The sequence below is a fragment of the Haliotis rufescens genome, unplaced genomic scaffold (assembly GCF_023055435.1).
Source record: "Haliotis rufescens isolate VD_foot unplaced genomic scaffold, xgHalRufe1.0.p SCAF_1, whole genome shotgun sequence".
Taxonomy (NCBI): domain Eukaryota; kingdom Metazoa; phylum Mollusca; class Gastropoda; order Lepetellida; family Haliotidae; genus Haliotis; species Haliotis rufescens.
The window spans coordinates 72832727-72860233 of NW_025963779.1; the positions used below are offsets into that span (position 1 = coordinate 72832727).

General features: G+C 39.6%; 2 protein-coding genes across 3 annotated transcripts; one reads left to right on the forward strand and one right to left on the reverse strand.

Moving 5' to 3' along the window:
* The first annotated feature begins 3320 nt into the window (after window positions 1-3320).
* LOC124139739 (uridylate-specific endoribonuclease B-like) lies at window positions 3321-14716 on the forward strand. Its single transcript, XM_046507047.2, has 7 exons — window positions 3321-3445; window positions 7647-7781; window positions 9463-9648; window positions 10099-10225; window positions 10694-10893; window positions 11811-12037; window positions 13402-14716. The coding sequence occupies exons 1-7, from the start codon at window positions 3334-3336 to the stop codon at window positions 13630-13632; spliced, it is 1218 nt and encodes a 405-aa protein (XP_046363003.2). The 5' UTR covers window positions 3321-3333; the 3' UTR covers window positions 13633-14716.
* Window positions 14717-15264: 548 nt separating this feature from the next.
* Window positions 15265-26593, reverse strand: LOC124139740 (tenascin-like). 2 transcript variants are annotated; one of them, XM_046507048.2, is made up of 5 exons: window positions 26452-26593; window positions 23133-23274; window positions 16819-17079; window positions 15865-15948; window positions 15265-15772 (listed from the first exon to the last, which is right to left on the reverse strand). In XM_046507048.2, exons 2-5 carry the CDS (start codon window positions 23200-23202, stop codon window positions 15381-15383), a joined length of 807 nt encoding a protein of 268 aa, XP_046363004.2. In that variant the 5' UTR covers window positions 23203-23274; window positions 26452-26593; the 3' UTR covers window positions 15265-15380. The 2 variants fall into 2 exon arrangements, with proteins under 2 accessions (XP_046363004.2, XP_048256642.1); XM_048400685.1 differs by lacking the exon at window positions 15865-15948.
* Between the last annotated feature and the right edge of the window lie 914 nt (window positions 26594-27507).

Consider the following 27507-nt stretch of genomic DNA (forward strand, 5'->3'; position numbering starts at 1 on the left):
AAAGGAGAATCAGACATACATGTATTTTGATCACATTTCTAAGACTAAACTATTGAAAGTACTCATGAGATTAATAAACATTTGTTTATCTGGATTTACTCTGAAAATTTCAGGTATATATTTATGTCTTCACAATTTCGAGATGTTAATGGACTGTTTGTACAAAGTTTTGAAGAATTATTCATATCTGAAAAACACCTCGCAACAATTTTAATTCTACCATGACTACGTGAAATACTGAAATTTGATTGGACAATCAATTTGGATTGAAAAAAAACAATGCATAATCTTATGGTCGCAGATATATTCAAACCATTTGTCGTGGAATCAGACGATGTTAGGATAGAGTGTATCACAATGACTCATTCGGAATCCAGAGATAATATAAGGGTCAGGCGAAAACCCGAATTTAGGCCACTCATACTCCCTCGGGCCCCGTTGTATCGTTCAAAGAGTGCATGTCAATACTGAACAACCGGAATCCCGCTTTCTACTAGTTACCCACAAAACTGTCACTGCTCGTGATCCATGTTGGTACACTTCAAAACCGCTTGGCCTCAATCCTCTGTCCCAGATGGTGAAAACAATTGCCAGGGAATCCCAAGTTAGTCGCATTTACACACATCATTGAGTCAGGGCCACCACTTTCAGTCTTATGTCGCACGCCGGGGAAGAGGCACGTGGAATCAATCATCAAATTCCCTGGTAATAAAAATCAACAGTCCTTGATGAGTTACAACACCGACTCTCCGGCCGATCAGACAAAAATACTATTCTTCGATTCTGCAGGGTTCAGTTCTTCTAATTTCAATCTTGCACAAAATGTAAAAGAAAAATCAAATTGTTGCGTAACTGTCAACAACTTCTTCCCAGAAAATAAGCAGGTAAGGCCTTTTCATGTAGTGTGGGCAGGGGGTACAGTACTACCACACACCAAACATTAAGCTCATTTCTGTCGTGTTTGGAAGGTTTATATAACAAAGCTGTTGCTTATTTACTACGTAAAAACATGTATAATGGAACAGATAGTTGTTTGTTTTATTTTGACGAATATTATTGTAAAAACACAACGAAAGACACCTTCAACCTTTTTTTAAAGACGAGTTCAATTGGCCTCTCACGCCAAGCAGGATTACGTCGTCTTCCGCGGAAAGAAGGAGTTCGATCCTAACTCGTTCATGGTAGAATGGAGATGAACGTACTGTGTTTGAAAATTAGATTAAAGTCAACGCTACCAGTTCGGTTTCAAATGAAATTTAGAGACAATCAATTTGGTCTGATATTAATCTTATGTTCAAATACAGTAAGTTTATTTCCTAGGTATACGACTTTTTCGAAACTATCTTAAACTTGTCCCACATCGTACACAAGGCTAATTTAAGATACTTATCGTACCTGTGACAGAGAAGTGAGTAATGTGTGTTTCCCAATGACGTCACGGTGATTTCCGAGCAGCAGACGACAGCAACTACATAATCGACCCCATGAGATGGTTTATAAATTCTAGAGCCAGATTGCGGAAGCAGACACGACTATAAGTGTCGGTTGCTGTGCCGATTGTCAGCCCATCTGTTATACCCATAGGATATAAAATGTATTGAGGACGCTATAATTTAATAATGCGTTACCATTTTCATGTTTACCGAAGACAGTTTTCCCCATACACCACATCCATAAACGTCGTCGTCAGATGCCCAGCTATGGGAATAGGTCCACCAAAGTACAAGCCAGAATTATGATTTACATTTATACATTTTCTCTGTTTTAACATACAAACCTCGTTCTTTCTACAAGAGATGTATCGATATTTATGCACACTTCAGCGCAACCAATTTTCTTATTAACAGGGAAAATTATGTTACCAGTGTACATATGTTCAGGCGACATTGATTTGTTATTTTATCCGAAAGTTAGGACGTCACTTTTGATTAAATTGTAAGCTGCCACTCGTTACTTGATTTGAAGACAATCATTTGTCATACATAGAAGGTTAGCAAATGGTCAGCGGCAGTATAGGGTAAATCAGTATCGATGGTACAACCAATATGTTATGCAGATAATCAACACTTACAAGCATATTGTCTTTCAGTGCTCTCACATCTTTCCATTTGTTTATACACGTCGTATACTTGTTTATATTATGTAATGGGGCATCTGATCATGATTAGAGGGTTCACTGTGTACCCTTGGAAGAAAATGAGATATCGGTCTTTTGAGAGAAGATGGTCGTGTTTCTACATAAGAGTTCCTATCGCCTATACTGTGTTACTACCTACTTGTAGACCTACTCCGATTATATTTTAACTTTGTAATGTATTATAACGGATACCCTACACCAATCGTCTTCATATATGAAGGTTACTATACCACCTGACCGTCGCTAAGAAGTACAGGCAAAACTGCATTAATATTTGTAGTAAATATTAAAATAATCATTTAAAATGTTAATGGACGGTATATTTTTTACTTAACCAATATGCGGTAAACCTGTGAAGATCTGGGGTAGAATAGGTCTTCAGTAACCCATTCCTGCCGTAAAAGGCGACGATGCTTGTCGTAAGAGGCGACGAACGGGATCGGGTGTTCATGCTCGCTGACTAGATTGATGCATGTCATTGTATTCCAGTTGCGTCGATGCTCATGACCGCCGTCAAAAAGCTGGAATATATTGCTGACTGCGACGTTAAAACAACAAACAAACAAACATCACAAAGAACAAATCTGTGCTGTGTATTATTAGCCTGGTAAATGAAGCCGCAATGTTCCAAGTTGCAAGTGAGAATTTTACGAGAAGTAGGTGAGCACTATGTGTATTGTTCATTTATAGCATGACATTTCATTCTCAGATACTGAATTGTCATATGCATACAGACTGAATGATTATCTTCACTGGACCTTTCATATGTGTTTGATTGTTTGTTTGTTGCCTAACGCCGCACTCAGCAATATTATGTGATGGTGAGAGAAATGTCATCGCTCGTGTGGTTACACTCGTTTCTGGACGTGAGTGTCCCGCATTGTTTGGTTATGTCCATGATCTCAGCTTGTTGGGTTTGTTGATAAATATATTATAGCCAAGCTACTGTCGTTGATATTGGGTAAAAAAATAGTCCATTTTTATTAATTAAATTGATGAGTTCACTGTATTAATGAGAGTATGCCTGACGTTGAAGAACTTAAACCGGAAAATAAACTCACTTATCATATATATGCAGTCGCACATACGGAAAGAGGCAATTCGTTTCACTTCTTCCTCAATATGTAAATCCGTACAGGGGGCTGGACCCTGTGGGCGTACGCCTCTTAACTCATCTCTGTAACTGTCACTGGGGCATGTTTGGTGTGCCCGTGTTGACACAACGGCCGTATGTGTGCCCACTAGGTGGGATGGAGCTGACGTGTGTGTACTGCCTCTGTCTCCTCGCTGCCACACTAGGACCAGTCGGTATGTACCCGATACAGAATTACTGTCCCTGTTGAGATTGTATGTGTTATGTGTGCGGTCATCTTATGTACATCGACATTGACATTCGAAGTAATTTAGATATGGTTAGAGTAAGTGAGTTTATATATTTTTGCAGCATTTCATATCATGGCGTGTCCGCCTAATGTAGGAGGAAAGCGTAAAGTAACGTAGGGCGTTACCGATCTGGTGAAAACAACGAATATTGATATGACTTTGAGAGACCCAGTGTAAATATTACATAACTGCTCGGGAATATACATATATGAATAACATGTGACGTATTATGTGCCATAACAAGTCAGGCACATGGTTTCAGCATAAATGCTTAATTAGCCTCGCTTGTACTGGTATGGTCGATGTGGGCAGTTTGACAGCGAACACAGTCAGGTAACGGAAGAAGCGTGTTAAACTGTCACATTCGCTACAGTGAGGTACATAAGTGTAAACGCGTGTTTCACACTGACTTGCTACATCTAACGGAAAGTACGTGGGTTCAGCTGTCACTATGACTACATCCTGATCACGGAAGATATCTACTGATTTAAGTGAAACCAGGTGAACACTCGTGTCTATCATTATCTGGATTAAGTAATAGTGACAATTGTGCAGTTGTGTCTACCGTCATTTAGATGTAGTCATAGTGACAGGTGAACACTCGTGTCGATCATTATCTGGATGAAGTAATAGTGACAATTGTACAGTTGTGTCTACCGTCATTTAGATGTAGTCATAGTGACAGGCGAACACTGGTGTCTACAGTGATTTAGATGCAGTAATAGTGACAATTGTACAGTTGTGTCTACCGTCATCTAGATGTAGTCATAGTGACAGGCGAACACTGGTGTCTACAGTGATTTAGATGCAGTAATAGTGACAATTGTACAGTTGTGTCTACCGTCATCTAGATGTAGTCATAGTGACAGGTGAACACCCGTGTCTACCGTTATCTGGATGAAGTAATAGTGACAATTGTACAGTTGTGTCACGTTACCATCATCTAGATGTAGTCATAGTGACAAGTGAACAGTCATGTCTACCGTTATCTGGATGAAGTAATAGTAACAGTTGCAGACTTGTGTCTACCGTAGTCATAGTGATAGCAGAACCCAGGTTTACTTGTGTCGACTACTCTCTCTCTATTTCCTCAACTATGATTTATTTAGTAACATAATGTTTGCTTCTCCGTGCTGTCAGCCGTGTCTGTCAACCAGTCAGTCAGCACCTATGTTATGAATAATGTAATAACAAGCTGTGTCTGTAAGTGCATGAATAGTGTTCAAAGATCTAGACTACTGGGATGTCAACTGAGTTCCAGTGTTCCACAGCATCGCTACTTCGGGGTGTTTTCATCCAGCTCAATACTGAAATTCTAGTGGATTAAGGGCATTAAGGATGGAGCTCGAGGATAATAGTCTGTTCTTGAACTGTGTTCACCTTGACTTGTGTTCACTTCGAGGGATATAATTATTTTATTTTATTCATGTTTGACTATCAACAGTGTACCATGCTTTGCAAAATATTGAGAGTGGAGCAGGTGGGGCAAAGACATTGATTGTTGGTGACAACAGGCGACTCATTAGTATTTGGTGTCTAACAACAGAGGCATGAGCATAGAAAATATTAGGCATACAATGGTTGATACAAACAGTTCATGTTACCATAAGAACGCAATTGCATGCAATGGATTGGCAGAATTCACGAGGAATTCTATAGATCTATCACAACTCCTAAAACCAGGACAGCAAGAACGACGTTTGAACTGGTATTTTGAGCTCAGATAATTCACTTGGGACAATGTTATATTCTGAGATTAAACTTTAGTGTGGCTATATCCAAACTGCATAAGAAATGTGAACCAGGAGTACAAGAAACCAATTCTCCAGCGTCCAAAGTAAAATCCTACATTTGATGTGTTGCGTGGGGTGTGTGTTGGGTGCCACACCATTATGTGTATTTTTAGGTAACATTACTAGTGAAGTGTACACTGGTATTCTACGGGCATATCTCCTTCTAATAGCACAAGTATGGAAACGGTTGGGTACCCCAGCAAGGCAATGATCCAAAACATAGAGCGAAGCATTCTTAGGAATGGTTGAACGAGCAATATGGTACACTCCTGGAATGGCCCAGCTACAGTCCGGACCTGAACCCAATTGAAACATATTTGCGGAGCCATGATGGACATTCATATCAATAAAAAATCTCATAAATATATGTGATATTAAAGCAGAGGTGGTGAGATATTTTCTAACGTTCTTGAAAGGCAGAATGCTTCGCCGCATAGAAGCATATATTCGGATAAGAAGAGGTGTGACAAAATATTGAACAGTTTGCTGTTTTGTTCTTTTTGGTAAGCAGTGTTGGACAAACTTATCTTTTGAGATAAACTTCATATACTCATACTGACCATCATAATGTAATATACTATTAAAATAACATGTCCTATCTGTTCCCAAGGAAATTAGTGATAAAAACGCACAAACAACAACAACAACAACAACAACAACAACAACAACAACAACAAACAATTAATCTCTTGGTCTATAACTTAATAGATCTATAATTTACGATGTTCTCATTCTCAATAATTTCTTTTCAAACTATGCTATGCTTCCTTAAGCTAACTAACTATGTCACATGAAGTATAGAAAACTTGACCATGAACTCAAGACAGAGTAAGGCAGAATATGCCGCAGGGTGAGGGGGCCCATGTCCTTTGTAGACACAGTATCTCACGTCGTACTACTTGAGCAGTTTGTGTGATATATGATTTTATGCGAGAGATATTTGACAACATGACACTTTTTATGGATAACGACTTCTTATATTCTTTATCACGACATTTCGGAAAGCTACTTCTTGCTCCTTCATTAGGTTTATACTGAATGAGTGCGTAGGGTTAATCTATATATACAGGATAATATGTTTACACAACACACGGTGGGGTGAGTGTCCAAGATAACAATATAATGATAAAGCCAATGATATAAGATTAATGTACACAGATAACAATATAATGACGACGCCAGTGAGATTAACGGGAAAGACAAAAATGAGCACACCGAAGGTGTAGTGATTTGGCTAAGTGTTATAACGCGGAGCGGAGTGCAGATGTTTTTGATGAAATAATGACCCTCCCCAAATGCTTGTCAAATTTTAGATGACTCTTTCCATGACCCTGTACATTGTTTTTTGACCCCCGAAAAGTCAAAATGCAAATGAACTTTCTGTCTAATTATAAACATGACATGACCCCCTAAAACATTTGGTAATGATATGTATTTAGTATAATGAGTATTTAGCAATATTACAACATTATCAAGGCGGGGGACACCAGAAATGGGCTTCACACATTCTTTTGGGGAATCGAACGTGGGTCTTCGGCGTGACGAGCTAATACTTTAACCACTAGGCTATCCCACCGGCCCTCCAATGTGATGAGAGAGGGCGAGTGGTAGCTATTGTATTCTACAACCGGTAGTACGACGGTGGTATTACAACGTTCCGCGCCGTTTGGACACAATAAAACACAATCAGCAAAGTCACTACCCCCTCTCGTCCAATGCGATTAGCATGGGACACTCCTATTTTATTCTGCCCCCCGAATCCCCAAAGGATTCATCTTACAAAGACTGATCATGTGTACTGCTTTCATATAAGTGTGATTATTTTGAGTAGGCATGTGAAGGATAGAAACTCTAGTTTGTGGGAATGTACCATTCGAGTAGTATCAACAAGTCACGTGTCTTCGGAATATCGTAAAACTTCTAACATGTCTGACGTGTGTGGGACGGTGGGTAGCCTAGTGGTTAAAGTGTTCGCTCTTTCCGTCGAGAGCCCGTGATGGAGTCCCACAGAGGTACAATGTGTGAAGCCCATCTCTGGTGTCCCCGCTGTGATGTTTCTGGAATATTGCTGAAAGCGACATAATGCCACACTTGCTCACTCACCTACGTGAATCAGTATGGGTTGATGTCCATTCAATGTATGAATTTATTAATTCATTTATGACATGATGGAAGTCTAAGTTGCTAATATATTTCTCTTTTAACCTTACAGTGGATGGTGCAAGTAATTGCTTTCAAAGCACCTTAACCAACGACGTTGCCTTAGCAGCGTTCTGGGAGTACATGTGGCGGTGTGTACCTTAAAGATATGTCATGAGCCTACTTTGTTCTAGTTGCTGTTTCGTGTAGCGGCCGTTGTAACGCTGGGAAAGTCGGAGACTGCTTCTGCAACAACCGTTGCCGTCGACATGGAGACTGTTGTCATGACTACCAAGATGCATGTACTACCCAGATTTCACAAAGGATAGGTCAGTCACCTTCATCCATTAATAGTGACCCTACTTCGACCAATCTCGACTCAATATCCCTCGGTGTCGTAAGAGCAGACAATAAAGGAGATCATGTGGTCAAGTTCTGTGAATTGAGTCTTTATGTGACATCTTACCCTTGTTAATTGTTGTTGAATTAAGAAATAAACGACTCGTTGACTCGTACAAAAAACACTATAGGGAGAATTAACCATAAGGGGCGAGTGGCTTATTCTCCCTTCAGTGTTTTATTGTACGATAAATAACGACCACGAGTCGTCTATTTCTTTTTGAGATATCAACATAATGTACAGCCTCTTTAAGGATGTCGATAAAATGTACAAGCTTTCAAAACATTAACCCCTAATGATGACTCCCTCTATAGAATACGACCTCGGCAACGTCTGACAAGTCTATTTTATGCACATGTGGGTATTTTCCGCATATTCTCACAATCCTCACGTCGATTTCCTGTACATATCTTCCAATACCGATTGCCATATCTCTCCCGGTTTTGGATGCGATCGTTCGGCCATCGCGTTTATCTGCGTTGCCCTGCTACATATATGGGGAACAACTCACCAGACACTTCCCCCTTAAAAATAACGTGTTCGAATCTCCAGAAATTATGTCATGATAGAACAATGTTTTGTCGTGAAACAAACCACGCTTCGTTCTTCATTGCTCTTTGCGACTTAGCTATCTGATATTGTCGCATTCAGCACTATTCCAGCTGTAAGACGGCGGTCTTTAATTAATTGCGTCAGGATCAGACAATGAAGCGATTGACATCATGGGCATCCACCTACGCACTTGAGATACAGTGGCATGCAGGTAGGCGAGTCTGACCTCCCGATCCCTTTGACCGCCGATTACCACAAATATGGGCTGCTGGAGACCAATTCTCGAGTCCTCGTACTCGGAAGGCGTGGTGTGTTGATCACATTTACTGGTTTGCCTGGTCCTGGAGCAACTGGAGCATTGCTGATTTTCCGAAATAACCGCAATGAAATGCACACATTACAAGACACACTCCGTCGCAGTGGTGACTCAGCATAACACCACTGCCACAGGCTAATTTGCATATCACGTGACCGGACTTTTCTCTTGTTTGTAAACAAACGCGCTTTTTCAGAAATCAGTATAGAACGGACTAATGCAAGTATTTGGGGGCGCTTTACATATTGTTTTGCATAACTATATAGATAGGTTACTACAACTGCGACAGTGAGTTGCATGACAATATATATTTATGCATCAAAGGGACCGTGTCGCTAGCTCTCCGTTGGGCTTCGATGACTGCACGTGGAGCCGTACAACCAATGTAAACATAGGATAACTACGCAAAAACAAGTAGATTTTTACGTATTTGCATACTTTCTCAATGAAAGTTAACCATTCTTTGACATTTGTTTATGAAAATATGTAGACTTGTCAAACATGAAACGGATGAAAAGCATAATTATGCAATATCTTGAATGGACTGTGAAAGATGTGACGAATCGTCACATGGCGCTGACCTGTGGCAGAGGTACTATGCTAGCTGGCTGCCGGCCGCATGGAACTCTGGGTAGGAGAGTGATTACAAGAGACTCAGTTTGGGGTACGACGAGGCATTTATACAGGGAGCTATGGCTGTATTGGGGTTGTTCACGCGGTTTTGACACATGATTTGTTGCAGCCACACCTCCGACATTGGGTTCGTGTTCTGGTCGATGTACCGTTGGCAGAGTCGGAACCTGCTTCTGTAATGACCAGTGTCAGCGAAATGGAGACTGTTGTCATGACTACGTGGATGTCTGTTCAAGTGGAGTTGTACCTGTAGCAACGCCAAACAGCCGATCACTTGTCACCATGCGTTCTAACGGTAAGTCCCCTGAGTGAGTGAGTCAAGTTCTACGCTGTTAGCGACTTTATCCACGAGGCTACCCTTCCGGCCCTAGACGTGAGTGAGATGGATTAGAGTTTAACGCTGATTCAAACAATATTTGTGAACACCATGCTTGTAAACGCCTGTATCACTTATCACTTACAGTTGCATTACCACACCGTGATATAACTGAAATATTGTTCAAAGCGGCGTTAAACCACTAATTCTATTGGCGGGAGTGAGAGAGTGGGGGGCATAAGAAATGCGCTTTACGCATTGCCTCCATCTTGCAAATCGAGCCCAGGCCTACGGAGTGGCGAGCGAACGCTTCAACCATTATGCTACAACATCTCCCTTGACGTATTGGAAGGCTTTTCATTTGTTTGAATCGTTTAACATACATTACCTACGGTTTAGTTTCACCTAGTACCTGTAACGGTATTTCAGCTACCCTGACGGAAGTGGTGGCCGGACTGTGGGCGTCCGACGTGAACCGCCTCCCCCTCTCCGAGTTCAGCCTCAACTTCCAGAATCACACTACTACCCGTGACACCAGCGACAGAGCAGTGTATCCGTAAGTGCGCGTCCACGTTACCTTAGCCAACAAAGACTTGTCTTTCCCCATACACATTTAATACACATTATTTAGAAAGAATATACCGTTTTGGTGGCACTAACTGCAAATATTACAGGTTTAGTAATTCGGTAATTAGTAATGAGTAAGTGAGATTGGTTTAATCCCGCTTTTAACAGCATTCCAGTTATATCGCGGGATGAAAGTCCGAAGTGATGCAGGTCTCAGACGTTTACTATATTGGTGAAACCACCGAACACGGGTATGATGTTGACAAATCTAGAAACATAATCGGGGCGAACAGGAATTCGAACCTGCAATCATAGGTTTCGCTGCTGAGCATATTGCGGCGCCTTAGACTGACTAGCCACTCATGCCCCACACCAGCCATTAATGTAGTGTTGTCGTGCAACTATTCGGAAAGAGACATTCTCGTATATTAAGCCCTCTGTGATTATTGTGTTTCAGTCTGTTCAACAATATCAGCCATGAGTTCTTCAACAGAAACACATACAGACTATTCATCAACCTCCTTGACAACTACGACCCCAACGTCCGTGTGCCCGAGACTCTGACGGCTAGCGAGAGACATGAAACCGAAGCTTTCCTAGATGGCGTCGTAGCTACGGACACAATGTCCTTCCTCCGTCATTATCTAGCGCAGCAAGGCGAGTAAACAGTGCCGTAGCAAGCCGGGGAGGACAACCAGGATTTCTTTTCATAGAAATAGGTTACTTGCGCAATCCCCCACCCCCACCCGTCAAAAAAAGTTAACTACGACCTTGGTAAACGTTGTCCATAACTACAGCCAGCAATAATCGAGCAATTATCCAGCTATATCACGACAGTATAGGGCAGTTATAGTGATTGAGTTGTGTTTTGAGCAATACGGTTGTAATATCACATATCACGGCGGGGGACACCCGAACTGAGCTTTACACATTGTACCAATATGGGGATTTGATCCGGGGCCTTCGGTGTGACGAGCGAACGCTTTAACCAGTGGACTACCCCGCCTCCCCTAACCAGATATTGACAGCACGGGCAGCGAGCCACGCCGTCGGGGAGAGATGATACGCAAAGACCCAGGCCAGCAATTCTTGACCACTCGATTTTAAGTGTTTTCCACTAACGGTATTTGATATTAACTACACATATTCAAATTAATCCCAAGGCATTTGATTGGATAACCATGCACATTTTTGCGTTTATGTTTCTATACACCGGAAAGAAATTAGGCCACACCCACTTCCGCTTAACTGTTTCCTGATTGGCTGATAATAGGTTGGGCGGGGCTTGTCTTGCATTATTGCGCTGAACATGTCACTAATTTCGTATCTTTCACGCCAGTGTTTTGTATTTATGCTAAGAAAATTCTTTGATGAGCTTTTTGTTATCTTAGTTATTAACAAAAATTAATTGACTTCAATATGAATGTTGAAAACGATGTGCACAATTTGTGTGAAGCCGCTACGAGGATTTACAGAGTATGCACACGGGATTTCACGTTTTTACCTCAATATACGCAAAACTATTAAAATCAATTCTTCTTTACAAGTAACAATATTTACACCTGATGCTTCAGGAGTGATTCAAGACACGACCATCGATTTAAGGAATCTGCTGAAAACTCTTTGGTTTGACCTTTACCCTCGGACGTCACGTGGTGTGGTCAGCAGCAGCGGGTTTGAGCACGTGATGGTTGGAGAACTAAGAGGGAGCAGAGTGACAGGCTTCCACAACTGGATTCAGTTTTATCTGGAGGAACAACAGGGGCGGTTGAGCTATGAAGGATATGTGACCAAGTTGGAGGTAAAGTGTGATATGTGACTTATATCTGTACACTTACATGCAATACTAGCATAGGGTTACCGGCTGATTTTGTGTCATTAACAACGTTCACACACTGATACATACAGATGGTCGCAAGTTATTGAAATGAACGTTTATCATTGAACTAATACAATAGATCATTGAAATATATCAAGAAATTAATTTTATTTGACTTTAAGCATTGGCAATATTGTAGCTTCTAACCACGTAGTGTAAATACTAGTAATGTGTGTAATATTGATTATCGGATTTAACCTGCCGGTATAGATGAGTTTTCTTCAACTTTCCGATTGCCAACATTGTCTTTATGTCTAGCAATGTTCAAGCAGCTCTAGAGTGAGTGAGTGAGTGAGTATGGTTTTACGCCGCTTTTAGCAATATTCCAGCAATATCACGGCGGGGGACACCAGAAATGGGCTTCACACATTGTACCCATGTCGGGAATCGAACCCGGGTCTTCGGCGTGACGAGCGAACGCTTTAACCACTAGGCTACCCGACCGCCCCCAAGCAGCTCTAGAAGACTTGAAAGAGCGTCATACGACTCTTTGCTCAAACTTTGTTTAATCACGATGACAGCATTCAGTGCCGAAGTAATGCTTCAAAAGTTTATGGTAGATATGTGGAAGACAATGCAATTCCCTGTTTTGACTTGTATCATATGTTCCTGTGATTGTTCGGGTGAACACTTGACTTGTGTTTGCATGTGTTTGTGACGGCGCCACCGGTGGGTTAGGATATTATTATACTCATATTTTCGCGAAAACCTTGTACCATCGCCATTTGATACATGCTGATAACGCATGCTTATAATATATTCGGAATTTACAAGGACATTTCTTATGCTTTTGTTGGGTAGCCTAATGGTTAAATCGTCATGCCGAAGACCCAGGCTCGATTTCCCGCATGGCTACAATGTGTGAAGTCCATTTCTGGTGTCTCCCGCCGTGATACTTCTGGAATATTGCTAAAATCGGCGAAAAACCCAACTCACTCACACATTCACTCATTTTTATAATTTTGGAAAACGCTTTGTCACATGTCGCTGAAGCTACACGTCCGCGAGCATACATTAGAATCTAGTAATCACCAGGGAAGAGGTTCTTCATGGAAAGGATTTCATGTTTGACCAATCTGTCAGGTCTGATTATGTTGCTGTTTTGTTAAGTCTAAACAACATCTCAAACAAGAAAAAAACAACTCTGCTATTGAATGTGTTAATCTGTATAACAGTGCAGTGTAGAACGTAGACTTGATTAACTATTCATACTACTTGTAGCAGAGATTTCTTATGATTAGGAGAAGAGTTTTGTTTTAAAGTGTAGTATAATATGCCTGTTTCAGCCGTATATTCTCGGGGCCCGGTTCACGTGGAAAGGAGGGCGGAAGCAAGTCGGCAGTATGTTTGTGGGCGTGTCCCCGGAGTTCGACATGGCTGTATACACCTTGTGCATTGCAATACATCCCGGGGGTCTCTGTCAGTTCGACTTCAGGGGACACCATATAACAATCAAGACCTATGACAATGCAAATGTTCAAGGAGTCCAAGTTGCAACAGCCTTCATTAGAATGTAACTGTTATATTTTTGCTTCTTGTTTTACGTCGAAGTCAGCTTAACTTTAGCTGAACGGCCGGACTAAAAAGTATACGCTTGAAAACTGTATTCAACGACAAATATACAAACGTTATCAAAACATTACGTGGCTAGCAACAGAGGCCGAAACACTACAAACCTAACGTCCAAAGCACAACTATGATACCATCAACTAACCATGTCTTGTGTTTCATTTGGGTTGAACCAACCAGTTTCATTCACAGATTTCTATCATATTAAAGGAGAATTTTGTATCGAGAGTAGATGCTTTTTCAGAAACAATTACAAAAGCAGATTATTTTTTTAATTTAAAATTATGAGCCTGAAGTTTTTAAAAGAAAGCACCTTGCAACAATGTCATTTTCTTTGTTTCGACAGTTTGAAGCATAATAATGTTTGTCCAGAACTGTCGGGGAGAATTTTTTTTTTTCGATAGAACCATCTTGTACCACTACCTGGATACCATTCAGATACACGAATCGTTTGAATGTCTTGTTGCTTAAACCTACAGCTGCTTGTCAGGTGAATGTATTGCCATTAAATGGGTAGCGTCTATTCGGGTGCATGTGTTGTTTGAATGTCTAACCACTAGACCAGGTAATGTGTGGCTTGAATGTCTAACCACTCGATCACCTAATATGTTGCTTGGATGTCTAGCCACTAGACTAGAAAATGTACTGCCCTAATGTCTAGACACTTGACCGGGTGCATGTATTTTTTTATTTCTAGCAAATAGACCAGGTGCATGTATTGTTTGAATGTCTCACCACTAGACCAGGTAATGTAATGTTTGTAAATCTTGCCCCTAGACCCGATATTGTATTGTTTAAATTGCCATTAGACCAGATAAACGAACGAACGAACGAACGAACGAACATGTTTCCTCCAGAATATATATCCGAAGATTTACAATATCTCTGATATTTTTCAGAGCCAATGCATAGTGCTAGCATTTACATGAATATGTGCATTATTAACACAAGAGCTGTTGCTATACAACACATGTAAAGAAGGGTTAATCTAACATATTTTTTCAAATTTAAGATATACTGACGTAATATTAGTGTTATGTTTTCCCAAGTACGCTGGTTTATGATCATATTTCCAGATTGTATTTAAACTGTCCCCAGAATCGGACAAGCATATCATTCTCTTCCAGAAGTTCAATTTGACATCCAGTTGTCAACATCCAGTTGTTAATTAGTCAGCCATATATGTATTGTTAAAATGTCTTTCTCCCTATGCTCATCACATTTCTTGTAAATAGTAACATGAAGACTTGTCAAAACCCAGAGGATAAATAAACCGTGTAAAAGGAGGAATTTTACGTTGATAGAAGACGATCACCACTTTGTTCTCATTTGCCCATTCGCATAACGTCTACGTTGTGCATAGCTACTTCAAATTCTGTACCTCCAGTTATCTTTAAGTTTGAAGAATTAATGTCTTCTGTAAATACCAATTGTATTAAAGTCCATTGCAGCTTATATATTCCTTGCAAAAAAGTTACGGATAAGATAAGTGGTATCAACAATTTTGGATATATTCTGTACATATGATATCCACACATATTTGCACTATAGGCATATAGCCTGTTAGTTTTCCTTGCAATAAAGATATATTGATTCTGTATTGTTTGGACGTCCAGTTCCTTGCCACATACATGTATTGTTTGAATGTTTTGTTACTATTCACATACATGTAGTTTTACAGACCATGTAAAGTCGGTCACACGTGCTGTATTGTTTCATACGAGGGTGGCTTACATGCACCACGTGACTCTTCTCTGTCACGTGATATCTCACAGAAAATGGAGTCATACGATGGAGGAAGAGCTGTCGCGCGATAATCTGGCAGAAGTACTCTTCTGTTTTGAGCGTTATCGCCTCTTTCTCGTAATTCCACAGACTCTTCTATCGTGGAAGAAGTATATGCTGGAGGAGCGTCTCGCTCTTCGTGCGTCACGCCGACGGTTGGTTGTCTCCATCTCTTCTGCGCCCGGCAGATGTAGCATGTAACACAGAGTGTCAGCAAGGTCACGCCTAGCAGCAAACCTACCCCAGTGAAAATCGCTGTCAGCACGCCATAGCTGCTGGTTGGTTTGTCTGCTTTGTGAGAGTCTGAAATACCCATTGAAATACATGTGAACAAATAAGATAAGTAGATAGATCTGCTTCTGAGAAGAAAAGTACCAGTATCAGTGTCAACTAACCTTGAAGTTTACAGTTATGCCCTGCGAAGCCTGTCCGGCATCGGATGCAAGACGCCTGCACACAATAACAGTTGGCTGGACACTCTGCAAAGGAATTGCGTCCGTTTGATTGAGGCGAAGCATTTGTTTGTTGTTTGATGCCGCACTCAGCAATATACCAGTGACGTGACGGCGGTCTGCAAAAAAATCTAGTCTGGACCAGAAAGTCCAGCGATTGTCATCATGGGCATCGACGTACACGAGCCTGACCACCCGATCATATTACTCGCCTCTTACCACAAGCAGAATCGCCTCGTACGACAAGCATGGGTTGCTGAAGACCAGTTCTAAGCCGGATCGTCACTGGTAGCTTACCACTGGAGTTGCATTATAGTTCTTTGTCGTAAAACATGCTAAATTGTGAAAGTATCATATTGCACTTATATGTAATGTATTGATGTATGGATGTTATACGTATCAACATGCGCTGGAAATTGTACTCACTCAACTTGAAGGCATATTATACCAGAGGCCTAGAATCATTTCTGACATGAACTACATTAAATGGGAAACTGGAAAGGATTATGGAGGTAAAATAAAGATCCACGATGCACCCGCATCCCACCTTCGGTAACCCTGCCATGAATTAGCATTTCTGCGCTTCCCACCGAGGAATCGTGTAACATGAAGGAAAATGCTATGAATTCCAACAGAGGGTCTGTCTAATACTTTATACTTACAGGATGACTACAGGAATCGGAAGTTCCATTCAAATACAGATATCATGTGCCCTTTGTACGAACAAACAACCCTCCTAAGATATAAATACACCGGGAGTGAAATCCAAATTTCACACATCACTCCCTGGACTAACGTCATAGATACTTGAACAAGGAAGATAATGTACAACTCTCGTGCGTACAACTCTCGTGTCATTTTAACCAGAACGTCAGATTCCTATATTGTATGACCTACCATTGTGTAGGGGCGGTGCGTCAGTTCGGGTACACCGGGCGGTGTTCTTGTCACATACAGGACAACCGTCTGGGCACCGGGTGTTACACCTGGACCCATGCCAGCCGTCTCGACACCCTCCGTTGCAGTAGCCGTGCGCACACACCAGCCGTTCCTCACAGTTAGTAGGACAGGACTGAGAACAATCCCTCCCGTAGAGGCCGGGTTCGCAAACAGTGCATGTTCCCTCTCGACATCTGAGGCAGTTCCGTACCGGACAATCTGAAACACAGGTTACCTCCTTATAAAAAATCGGGAACCGGTCTTCGGCGCGACAGGCGAACAGAGCCCCTTCCCAGCATTGGCTATCCTTATTGTTTGTTCACGCAATGCCTCGAAATCTTGGAGTCGATCTGATTTCGGAATTTATTTAAAAACATTGTATTCATTAATAATATTATAAACGAACGACGCAAGGAGAACAATGGGTCTGACCCCGCTTGTGCCGAGAGACATTGAGAGGGCCCACCGTATTTCCTAAAAAAACTCCAATAAAACCAGGCCTATAATCTTGCGCATGTGCCACTGGGAAGACACGTGACACTCAGTGAAACTTAGGAGTGTACTGAAACAGAATGGGATAGGAATCGCTAATGACCTGTCAAACCAACAGAGACAGGAACTGTAGAAGGTTCATAGTGAGAACCCTAACACTAGATACTACTACAAAGGGAATAAGCTCGTCGAGGAACCTAAGGAGGTCAGTGTACAGAATTCACAGGAAAATATCACCCAGCAGAACAAACCTCCCAGGCGACAGCTTAGATCCTACTCTCATGCTGCCTCTAGGGGACAGTCGAGCTAGGGGTGTGGTCAGGGCCGAGTAAGAGACAATGTACATACTTCTAGTGATTGTAGGACGCTTCATCAAGAATCTGTGGACCTATTTGACAATCAACCTGTCAGTAAGGAAAATCTTGTGAAATTTATATTTTGGAATATGGAGTAAATTAAGTGACTCTGACTCCTGTACCTATGTACAGAACTTTGACATCATTGGAATTACAGAAACATGGTGTAAGGATCTCAATTTAGGTAATGTTTTTTCAAAATTATGAAATCATTAACAAAGAGGCAGATAAATTATCATCTTATGGCAGACTTTCTGGTGACATTTTAGTTATGGCTAGGACAGAATTGTCTAAATATGTAAAATGGACAAAAAATTCTGAAAATGCAATTTTCCTACTATTTGACAAACAACGTGTGCGTACATACACCCAGCGAGTTCCTCATGGTATGGTAAGTTTAGTTCTAATTGTAAAAATGGTGTCACTCTTTTTCAAGAGAAACTACTTGCAATATTATCAGAATTTGATGATGTACATGTATTATGTGGTGGTGATTTCAATGCCAGAACTGGAACTAAATCTGACTTTGTTGAAGATGACATAATAGAGTATACTGAAAACCATAAATACTTCATGTCTGATCTTATATCGGATTACTTCAATCTTGAACGCTTTTCTCTAGATAGAGTTTTAAACAGCTTTGGAAAACGTTATGTTCAGTTCTGAATATTCATATCATGAATGGAAGATGTGGTAGAGATAAAAATGTCGGTGACGTTACTTTTATTGGTGTAAATGGTACCAGTGTAATTGACTATATTATAGCCTCTTCTCCATTATTTGACAATGTTGCAGACTTTGGTGTAGAATCTCGCACAGATTCAGTTCACCTTCCAGTTACTATGACATTAAGAGTACCTGAAACACACCAACCCTCAAAACAAAGGAATGATCAGGCTACTAAATCTTTCAAGTTTGTCTGGGATAATGACAAATCACAAAATTTTAGAGATCAGCTCTTTTCTGACCAAGTTCAAGATTTACTTGATAAATCAGTAAATACAGCATTGTCCAATATTGAGGTAAGTATTAATTACTTAGTGGATGCCTTGAAATTAGCGGGCTCAGACATGCAAAAAAGGGTTAGAAATCCAAAGCTAAATCTATTGTTTAAATGTTATAATGCAGAATGTGAGGGTCTTAAAAAGAAAAGATGTAGGGCACTCAATAAATTCAGGAGATGTAAAGATAAGGACTCACTTAGAGAATATCATAACATAAGAAACAAATATATAGCTGTGTGCAAAGAAAAGAAACAAGAATATTTACATGATAAGCAACAATCCTTAGAAAATAACATTCATGACCCTAAACTATTTTGGTCAGAACTGAGAAGTCTAAGCAAACATCAAAAGGCAAATAATATCAACATTAAGGATTGGTACATTTACTTTAAAGAATTATTTACTTTCACAGATACTGATCAGATCCCTGAAAATCAGTTCCAGGAGTCACAAGATAATACTCAGACTCAAACAGATACTCAGTTTGCAAATGATATACTGGATTCCCCTATTACCAGAGATGAGATTTTAGAGAGTATACACCATCTTAAATGCAACAAATCACCTGGAATGGATCAGATTATTCCTGAGTTTCTTAAACACTCCTTAGATATCATTGTACCGTACCTTGAACTTATATTTAATGTTATATTAGAAAATGGAACATTTCCAGATGCATGGTCAATAGAGATACTTGTGCCAATACATAAACAAGGTGATCTAAATAATATAAACAATTACAGAGGTATTTCACTGCTAAGTATATTTGGTAAACTATTCACAAACATAATAAATAAAAGGTTAGTGGTTTGGGCAGATACCCTCAACAAAATCAATGAAGAACAAGCTGGATTTAGAGAGGGCTATTCAACTATTGACAACATTTTTATCCTTCAAGTTTTAGTTAACAAATACCTCAGTGTCAAGGGTGGGAAACTTTATGTCAAGGCATTTGACTCAGTGCAGAGACATAAACTATGGAACCTTTTAAGATCACATGGCCTCAGCTTTAAGATGAACAAACTATTAGGTAGCATTTACGAGAATATTAAGGTGTGTGTGCGAAACAATAATGAGATTTCAGAAACATTTATTAGTCAGTTAGGAGTAAGACAAGGATGCATCTTAAGCCCATTTCTCTTTACTTTTTTCATAAATGAATTGGCTGTACAAATAAATACCAACTGTAATTATGGTGTTCAGCTCCATCCAGATATTACACAGATATGTTTACTTTTATTTGCAGATGATACTGCTCTCTTTTCATCAACAATCAAAGGACTGCAGTGTCAAATTAATGAACTTGAAAGTTACTGCAATAAATGGAAGCTAACAGTAAACATGAGTAAAACAAAAGTTTTGGTATTTAAGAATGGAGGTCATTCAGCAAGTAAAGAATATTGGTCCTTTAAAGGACAAAAAATAGAAAATACAGGATTTTATAAATAACTTGTCATGGCATAAATATAGAATACTAAACGAGCTCCCGTGTAATACCAATTTTATGAAACGAGTGAATAGTTCTGGTATCTGGCGAGCGAAAGCGATTCAGATACCACAACTATTCACGAGTTTCATAAAATTGCTTTTACACGGTAGCGAGTTTATTATTTTATTTATTACTTGCCATTTAAAACGTTTTTAGAATTATACTGTCGAGTGTGAATAGGTTGACACCTGCACGATCCACGGCATAATACAATTGAGTTTAACAGAATACTTCAAACAAGACAAAAGTTGAAACGTATGAATTTAATACCATACAAGGGTCTACCTTTAGAATTCAGGCGTCCGTTCCACAAAATAATCGCAGCATTAAGGTTATCGCAACTCACATACTTAAACTTAGACCAACGACTGTCGTTGCGCTACAGCACGATCGCCTTTTGGAACGGGGCCTTGCAACTCAAAGTTTACAATCACGTCACAATATCCGATGACGTAATTTGTGGAATTTTGTTGCAAGATCCTTCGGCGAAACAATGCCATGTGACGTCAGCCTAGCAACAAGGTTGCTGGGGTCATCGAGTGTGCATAAGCTCCTCTCAGTGATCTATCATCTCCACACGCAATGTCGTTGAATAAGCCAAGGGATGTTGAGCGCTTTCAATATTTTTTACATGCCCTCATGTAGATTGCCAAAAAAGTGTTATAATATGATGACATGGGACAGAAGTCTGGGGTTTACAGCACTTTGATGCCATAGAAAAGATTCATTTATATGTTTGCAAAAAGTATCTAGGTGTTAAAATAAACACTTCCAGCTTGGTGGTGTATTGAGAATGTGGAAGATTCCCTCTCTATGTATATTCAAATATAAAAGTTATTAAATACTGGCTGAGACTTATTGACATGCCCTCATATAGATTGCCAAAAAAGTGTTATAATATGATGATAGTTTATGATAATAATGGGAATAGAAACTGGGTTACAGGTGTTAGAGAATTACTTTTCAGTTGTGGCTTTGGAGATATTTGGCAAAACCAAAATGTGTATTCCAAATCAATGTTTATACTTTCATTAACCCAGAGATTAAAGGATATTTATTTACAATCTTGGACTGCATCATTGACTCTAACAAACAAGTGCTCTTATTACAAAATGTTTAAATCAGAAAAAATTATGGAAGATTATTTATCAAAAGTTAATGTTAAAAAATTTCAAACGGCTCTTTCACGTTTCAGATGTTCTTCTCACGACCTTTTAATAGAAACAGGGCGCTATGCAAACATTCCTCGTGAAGAAAGAATCTGTAATCTATGTAGTTTAAACTCAGTAGAAGATGAATTTTATTTCTTACTTGTATGTCCAGTGTATTTACACCTTAGAGAAAAATACCTGCAAGCTTATTATTACAGGTACCTTAATATTATTAAATTTGTTACACTGCTGTCAAACAAAAAAAGAAGTATCTTACAAAATGTTTCCATGTATATATATTATGCCTCTTTATACCGACAGAAACTCATGAAAGAATAATCTCTGCTGCTTGGTATTAGGAAACTATTGTGTATATACATTAAGTACACTTTTATAGATATTTGCCATTTGAATAAACTACAAACAAAAGAGTTAGAAATGGTATTAAACTATTAAGCTGTCATATGATATTGTGGGACGTGATATTACAAATGGTTTAGTACAGTTATATGTATATGAAATGATATGATGTGACATGACATGATGTGATATGATATGACAAGTGTTGTGGTATGATATGATACATGAGGGGATATGATGCAATATGTTATGTGTATTATAGAAATTTGGTAAATTCTGTTTTTTAGTGTACATATTACATGGCCTGCGGTCTTCCAGTTTTGAATAAATATTGATTGATTGATATGATATAAATTGGCATGGAATGACATGGCATTATAGGGTATGATATGATAAGATATGATGGGACAAACTATGAAATTGCTAATGTGTTGTGTGATATGACATGTTGAAATGTGATATAATTTAGGTGTGATATATGGAACGATGGTATGTATGGTATGTTATGATATGATAATAGTATATGAAATAATACTATATAGTATGATCTTATAATAATGATACAATATGATATGATGTTATAGAATATGTTGTATGATATAACAAGTTGTGATATGGTAAAATAGAAATTATGAAATGACAGGGTATGGTATTGTACTGTTTGTGTGAAATTATGTGACTGTGTTGAGATGCGATGTGCAATGACGTGAGGTGATTTGGTGAGATATGTACATAAATTGTATAAAATTGTAAATTCTTCAAATTGTACTATAGGCCTATGGCCTCTACAGTACATGAAATAAAGATTAACTCCCTTGCCTCGAATATTATAAAGAAGTTACATTTAACAATGAAGGCATATCTGTAACCCAAATATGACTAATTGGCCACAAAAGGCCAGCCAATGTAGACAATAACACGCATTCACGATGGCAATGATCGATGTATTGATGACTGAATATGTAAAGATAGTTAGGATGATATGAACTGTTTCCCTGCAGATGGAGCAACCATTTCATTGTTTACACAGCGAGCCGCATAACACCACAGACCACGGTAGTTCGATGCCGTTTTGTTATGTTTTGGTTTGTAAAAGAAAACAACTTCTGTCAATTTATTTCCATTTCAAAGTGTTGTATATTTCTTATGGCGAAGAAAATAGCACTTCATAACTTGTGTAAAGTAGACAGAAACAAACAAACAAATACTCAAACATTAAAAGCCTTTGAAGTTAAAACTCCAGTACGCTTTAATAATCTAGTCCACTATTAGAACGTGTCGCCAGTGTCGCCAGAGACTAGTTCCGTTTGCGGACAAATAAACTTGTTCTGCTTGACTTAAGCACAATAGGTATCTTTGTTGTGATGGTTTTATGTACTGTAACAAATAGAAGACATTTAATGATTCATTACAGACGCACCTGTATCCAGTGTTATAGCTGTTCGGGATGCACCAAGCAACAGGATCCCCAGCAACGTAATGGCTGACATCTCTGGGGAGTGTTATCTTCTTTGAACCGCATCAGTATCCTCAGACACGTGTCGGCTCGGCTTGTAGTGACTCTTGAACATCCAAGGCTATCGTATGAACATCTTCGATAAGTCTTTAAAATGTCATGTTATTCTACGTGTTTCTTCTCCGTACGGTATAAATCTGAGGAAAGCAACGGCTATCACAAGCATCACTTACAACGTACTATTCCAATATCAATGACATAAATTATGAATAGAGGAATACTGTCTCACTGAGTATATCAATGAATGAGTGCTTGAACAAATGTGACAATTTTTCGATAAGAACGGCCTTGACATCCTGTCAACCATGAATCCATCACATTACACACCTTATGCCTTATATCAACTGAAGCAACCCTACATTGAGCATAATACCCCTGAAATGCTAACAACACTACAACAGATGAAAAGCACAGTGCATCGGAAGCCGTCTTCGTCACGTTTTGTGGATCGCCAAAGGTCAACATGCACTTTGTTAAGTGTTGATTGCCATGCAGTGAATCATTAATGCATCATCAGCAATGCAAGTTGACCGTATATTTTCGGTTGCTTGTAAGAACTATTGTTTGTACCTGTTTGTAGTTGTTCAGGTGGTCAATGCAATTGTGTCGTGACGAGTCTACGAAAAATAGGTCAATGTGTCAAAAATGATGTCCAAAATATCTATGAACGAGGATTCTTGTAAATATATAGGTATCAAGAAATATCGTTGTACAAGTATGATGTAAGGTTGAACATGCGTATGTACCACCACCACCACCACGACTACTACTACTACTACTACCACTACTACTACTACTACTACTACAACTACTACTTTCTTCCAATACAATTATTATCATTACTACGACTACTACTGCTACTACTACCACCACCACCACGACTACTACTACTGCTACGTACTACTAATATTACTACTACTGCTATTTTCTACTACTACTGCTGCTGCTACTACTACTGTTACTACTTCTATTACCACTACTACTACTACTACTTCTACCTCTAATTCTACTCTACTATAACTATTTCTTATGAGACCCAGAAGGAAATATTGTTGACAAAGAAAGAGATCCAGACAACACAAAATGGAAAAAGTTCACGTTACTTACAAAAACACAATAATACAATCGTTATTTAATTTTAAAACTGTATGACGAATGACGTGAAATTCTGTGCCAATAATATTACAAACATCAGTTGAATATGGTGTGACTACCCTGTGGATTCGAACTTGAGTGCAAACAAATCCCGATAGAAGTTTCGATTTGTATTTATCGAGAGAAACATTGACATATGCTCGACAGATAGACAGCGCTCCAATTAGCCTCAACATCGGTCGTAAATTGTTAACACTTATATGTCAAATATTTTGGCATGTTATCTCAATCGGTTAAGTCAGTATAGCTGTGGTAAATATGGATTGTAGTCACCATTGTCGACCATCTTGAGTATAACCTAGACACGTCTACGACGATCGATAACATATAAATAATTTATACGGATTGAAACACACAACCTGTATAGCGATCTTACGTTGCAGTTTTAAATGTGTGTTGAAGTTTTCTACACAAACTAAAGCAATCGTATAGCGAGTGCCTTGTAACGCCGGTTTAGCGTGGCTTTGAACTGTATTTCAATAATATCACAGGTCGGTAGTACAAAGTGAAACAGGTCTTCGACGTTCATCGCTTTGGTGAAGCCTATGCGCATGGGTATTGTGCTGATAATCCTTGAAACATAATCACGTCAGGCATTTGAACCCGCGATCATAGGTTCTACACAGCGAAATGCGTCGCTTTGGACGACTGGGACCATACTGACCCCAGATGTCTTGTCTCACAGGTTGTGAAGTTATATAATTCTGTCTAGGCATGCGACATATACGTAAATGTTGATACCCCTTATTAGTTCCGAGTTTGTTCCCTTTAACACATTAAATCTATTTGAACAACTTTGTCATATCCCTGTTTAATGTACTCGAAAATGTTAGGAATTTAGCCCATATGTGTACAGTTCAATACCAGGCTTAGACAACTTTGTATTTGTTCGTCGGAACTTCTTGCTGGCACAGAAAAGGAGCGACACATTCCTGGCGATACCAGGGCCCACTTGCACAAAGCGATCTTAGCGCTAAGATGATCGTAACACCCATACTTCAGCATAGGCTTACAATAGTTTTAGCGCTAAGATGATCGTAACTCCCATACTTTAGCATAGGCTTAAAATAATCTTAGCGCTAAGATCATTTTGTGCAAATGGGCCCTGAGCATATATTCATGAATATTCACTTTTGTGTGACCTTCATCATTGAGCAAAGTTTGCGAAACATAAATATACCACTTATGATAATTGTTGATATTCCTTCAGTTGATGAGATCTTTACATACCGAAAATGAAACTATTAGATTTGTACCCTCCACGTGCCAATGTAAGCCGTTATTAGAATAACATCGCTCATCTTAATCGTCACTTGGTAAACAAACGCGATAAAACCCGTTCCGTTATCATACGTCTCTACTGAAAAAGGGTCCGTTGTACTATTCCGGCTATATCATGCGTATGTATTTATGAATCACTATTTCAATTTAACGTGGACCCATCAACTATTCCATAGAACATATCCATTGGACATATCCGAGTTACACACACACACACACACTCACTGTCGGTAATATGGGGCATTAATGGTTGCACAAATCGAGGAACTCTACCTCAATACAGCACGAGTGTAACCAACCAGACTGTTTCATGTTCAGTAGAGTTTTATAATGGTAGTTCACGCTGCACAACAATGTCCCAGCTGTTTTATCTCAGGCTTAAAATAATAAAATCTGAGCCAGTTAAACCAGTGATGGAGGGCGTGAACAATGAACAACGACATCGAGGTACGGTAAGAACCAATCGACCAAGTCACTCAGCCTCATCATCATTTCTTGGACAGGCTTCTTGGGACTTATTCTCACACGGAATCTCCACAGGTCCCACGCTTTCAACAGTCTTGTCTATCGCAATGGTAAATATCGAAATCATTACAAGCAGATCAAGAGATGATTCAGTCCAAGTACTTACAAACAATTCATCACGGTCCCGATGGTTTCAGGTAAAACATGGACACCAGCATACATGAGAGACCAATGAGAAGAAATATGTGTTACAAACGAAGATTCACCGTAGTTACAAACATCATTCAAAGCATATATATATATAAATGTAGTTTCATCTTACCTGCCCCAATGTCAGTGCACATTGTTTAAGGGTTGGAGACGCTTTACAAAGACAACGGTTTACCCATGACTCTAAGGAGAGCTCGTTAATAATGCATCATTTGTAAGCAAATCCTTAACGATGCATATACGGCCTGTGTATGTGTCCATACCACACGGTGGTGCTGCTACACTTCATCAAGGTTCACCTAGTGGAGTTAATCGATTTCCGATAATCATACTGATCAGTCCTACATAACGGCAAACCTAGGAGTTTGGAACAAATATGAAAATGAATGGTTTAAAGCAATAAAATACCGTTACGAGTTTGTTTGAATATGAAATATGGAGTGAGCACTCCACCTTTGATCTTGATATTGTGACTAATTAAAATAACAATTGACAATCTGTAACAAACAATGTATTACAAGCATCCTGCTGGGTACCATAACGGCGACCTCCTACTTGTCCCGCCGCTGGCCAAGGGATAATCCCCACCGTGTTTGTTTAAGCTGCGGAAGGGGGGTGTGGGGTGGGTTGTCATTTCAAACACTGCGTGACGTGTAACAAATGGATAACGATTTGCTGCAAAACAATACACAATAGATACGTGTTAACTTCACAGTTCAAAGTTACATAACTCAAAGTCGACATAAACGCGAAACAGCATTGTGATAATCATCAACTGGTTTCTGGTTGTCTTGAAGTTGTTTCTTCTCATTCTCATGGGCAGACCAGTGAAGATCCGGGATAGAATACGTCTTCAAAAACCTATTTTTCTCGTAAGGAATTCTCGAGGGAATAATAATAATTATGCTTGACGGTACAGAAACGAGTGTCAACCAAGCGAAGTGCCATATCAAATCGGCTCTGACTCAGTTTGTTTGGTACCTCCCAATCTGTTGACTGACATTGTGAGAGTACCTGGGTTGCTACCAGGAATACAGCACTTTTGACAATCTGGGAAATGCAGAAGGCTGCAGTGTTGGGGAGCCCTCACATTCTCCGAAAAGTTCTGGGTGGCCTCGATGAGGCACTGCTTCCTGGGAGAAGTCCCATTCGCTGTCTGGGCTGCGTG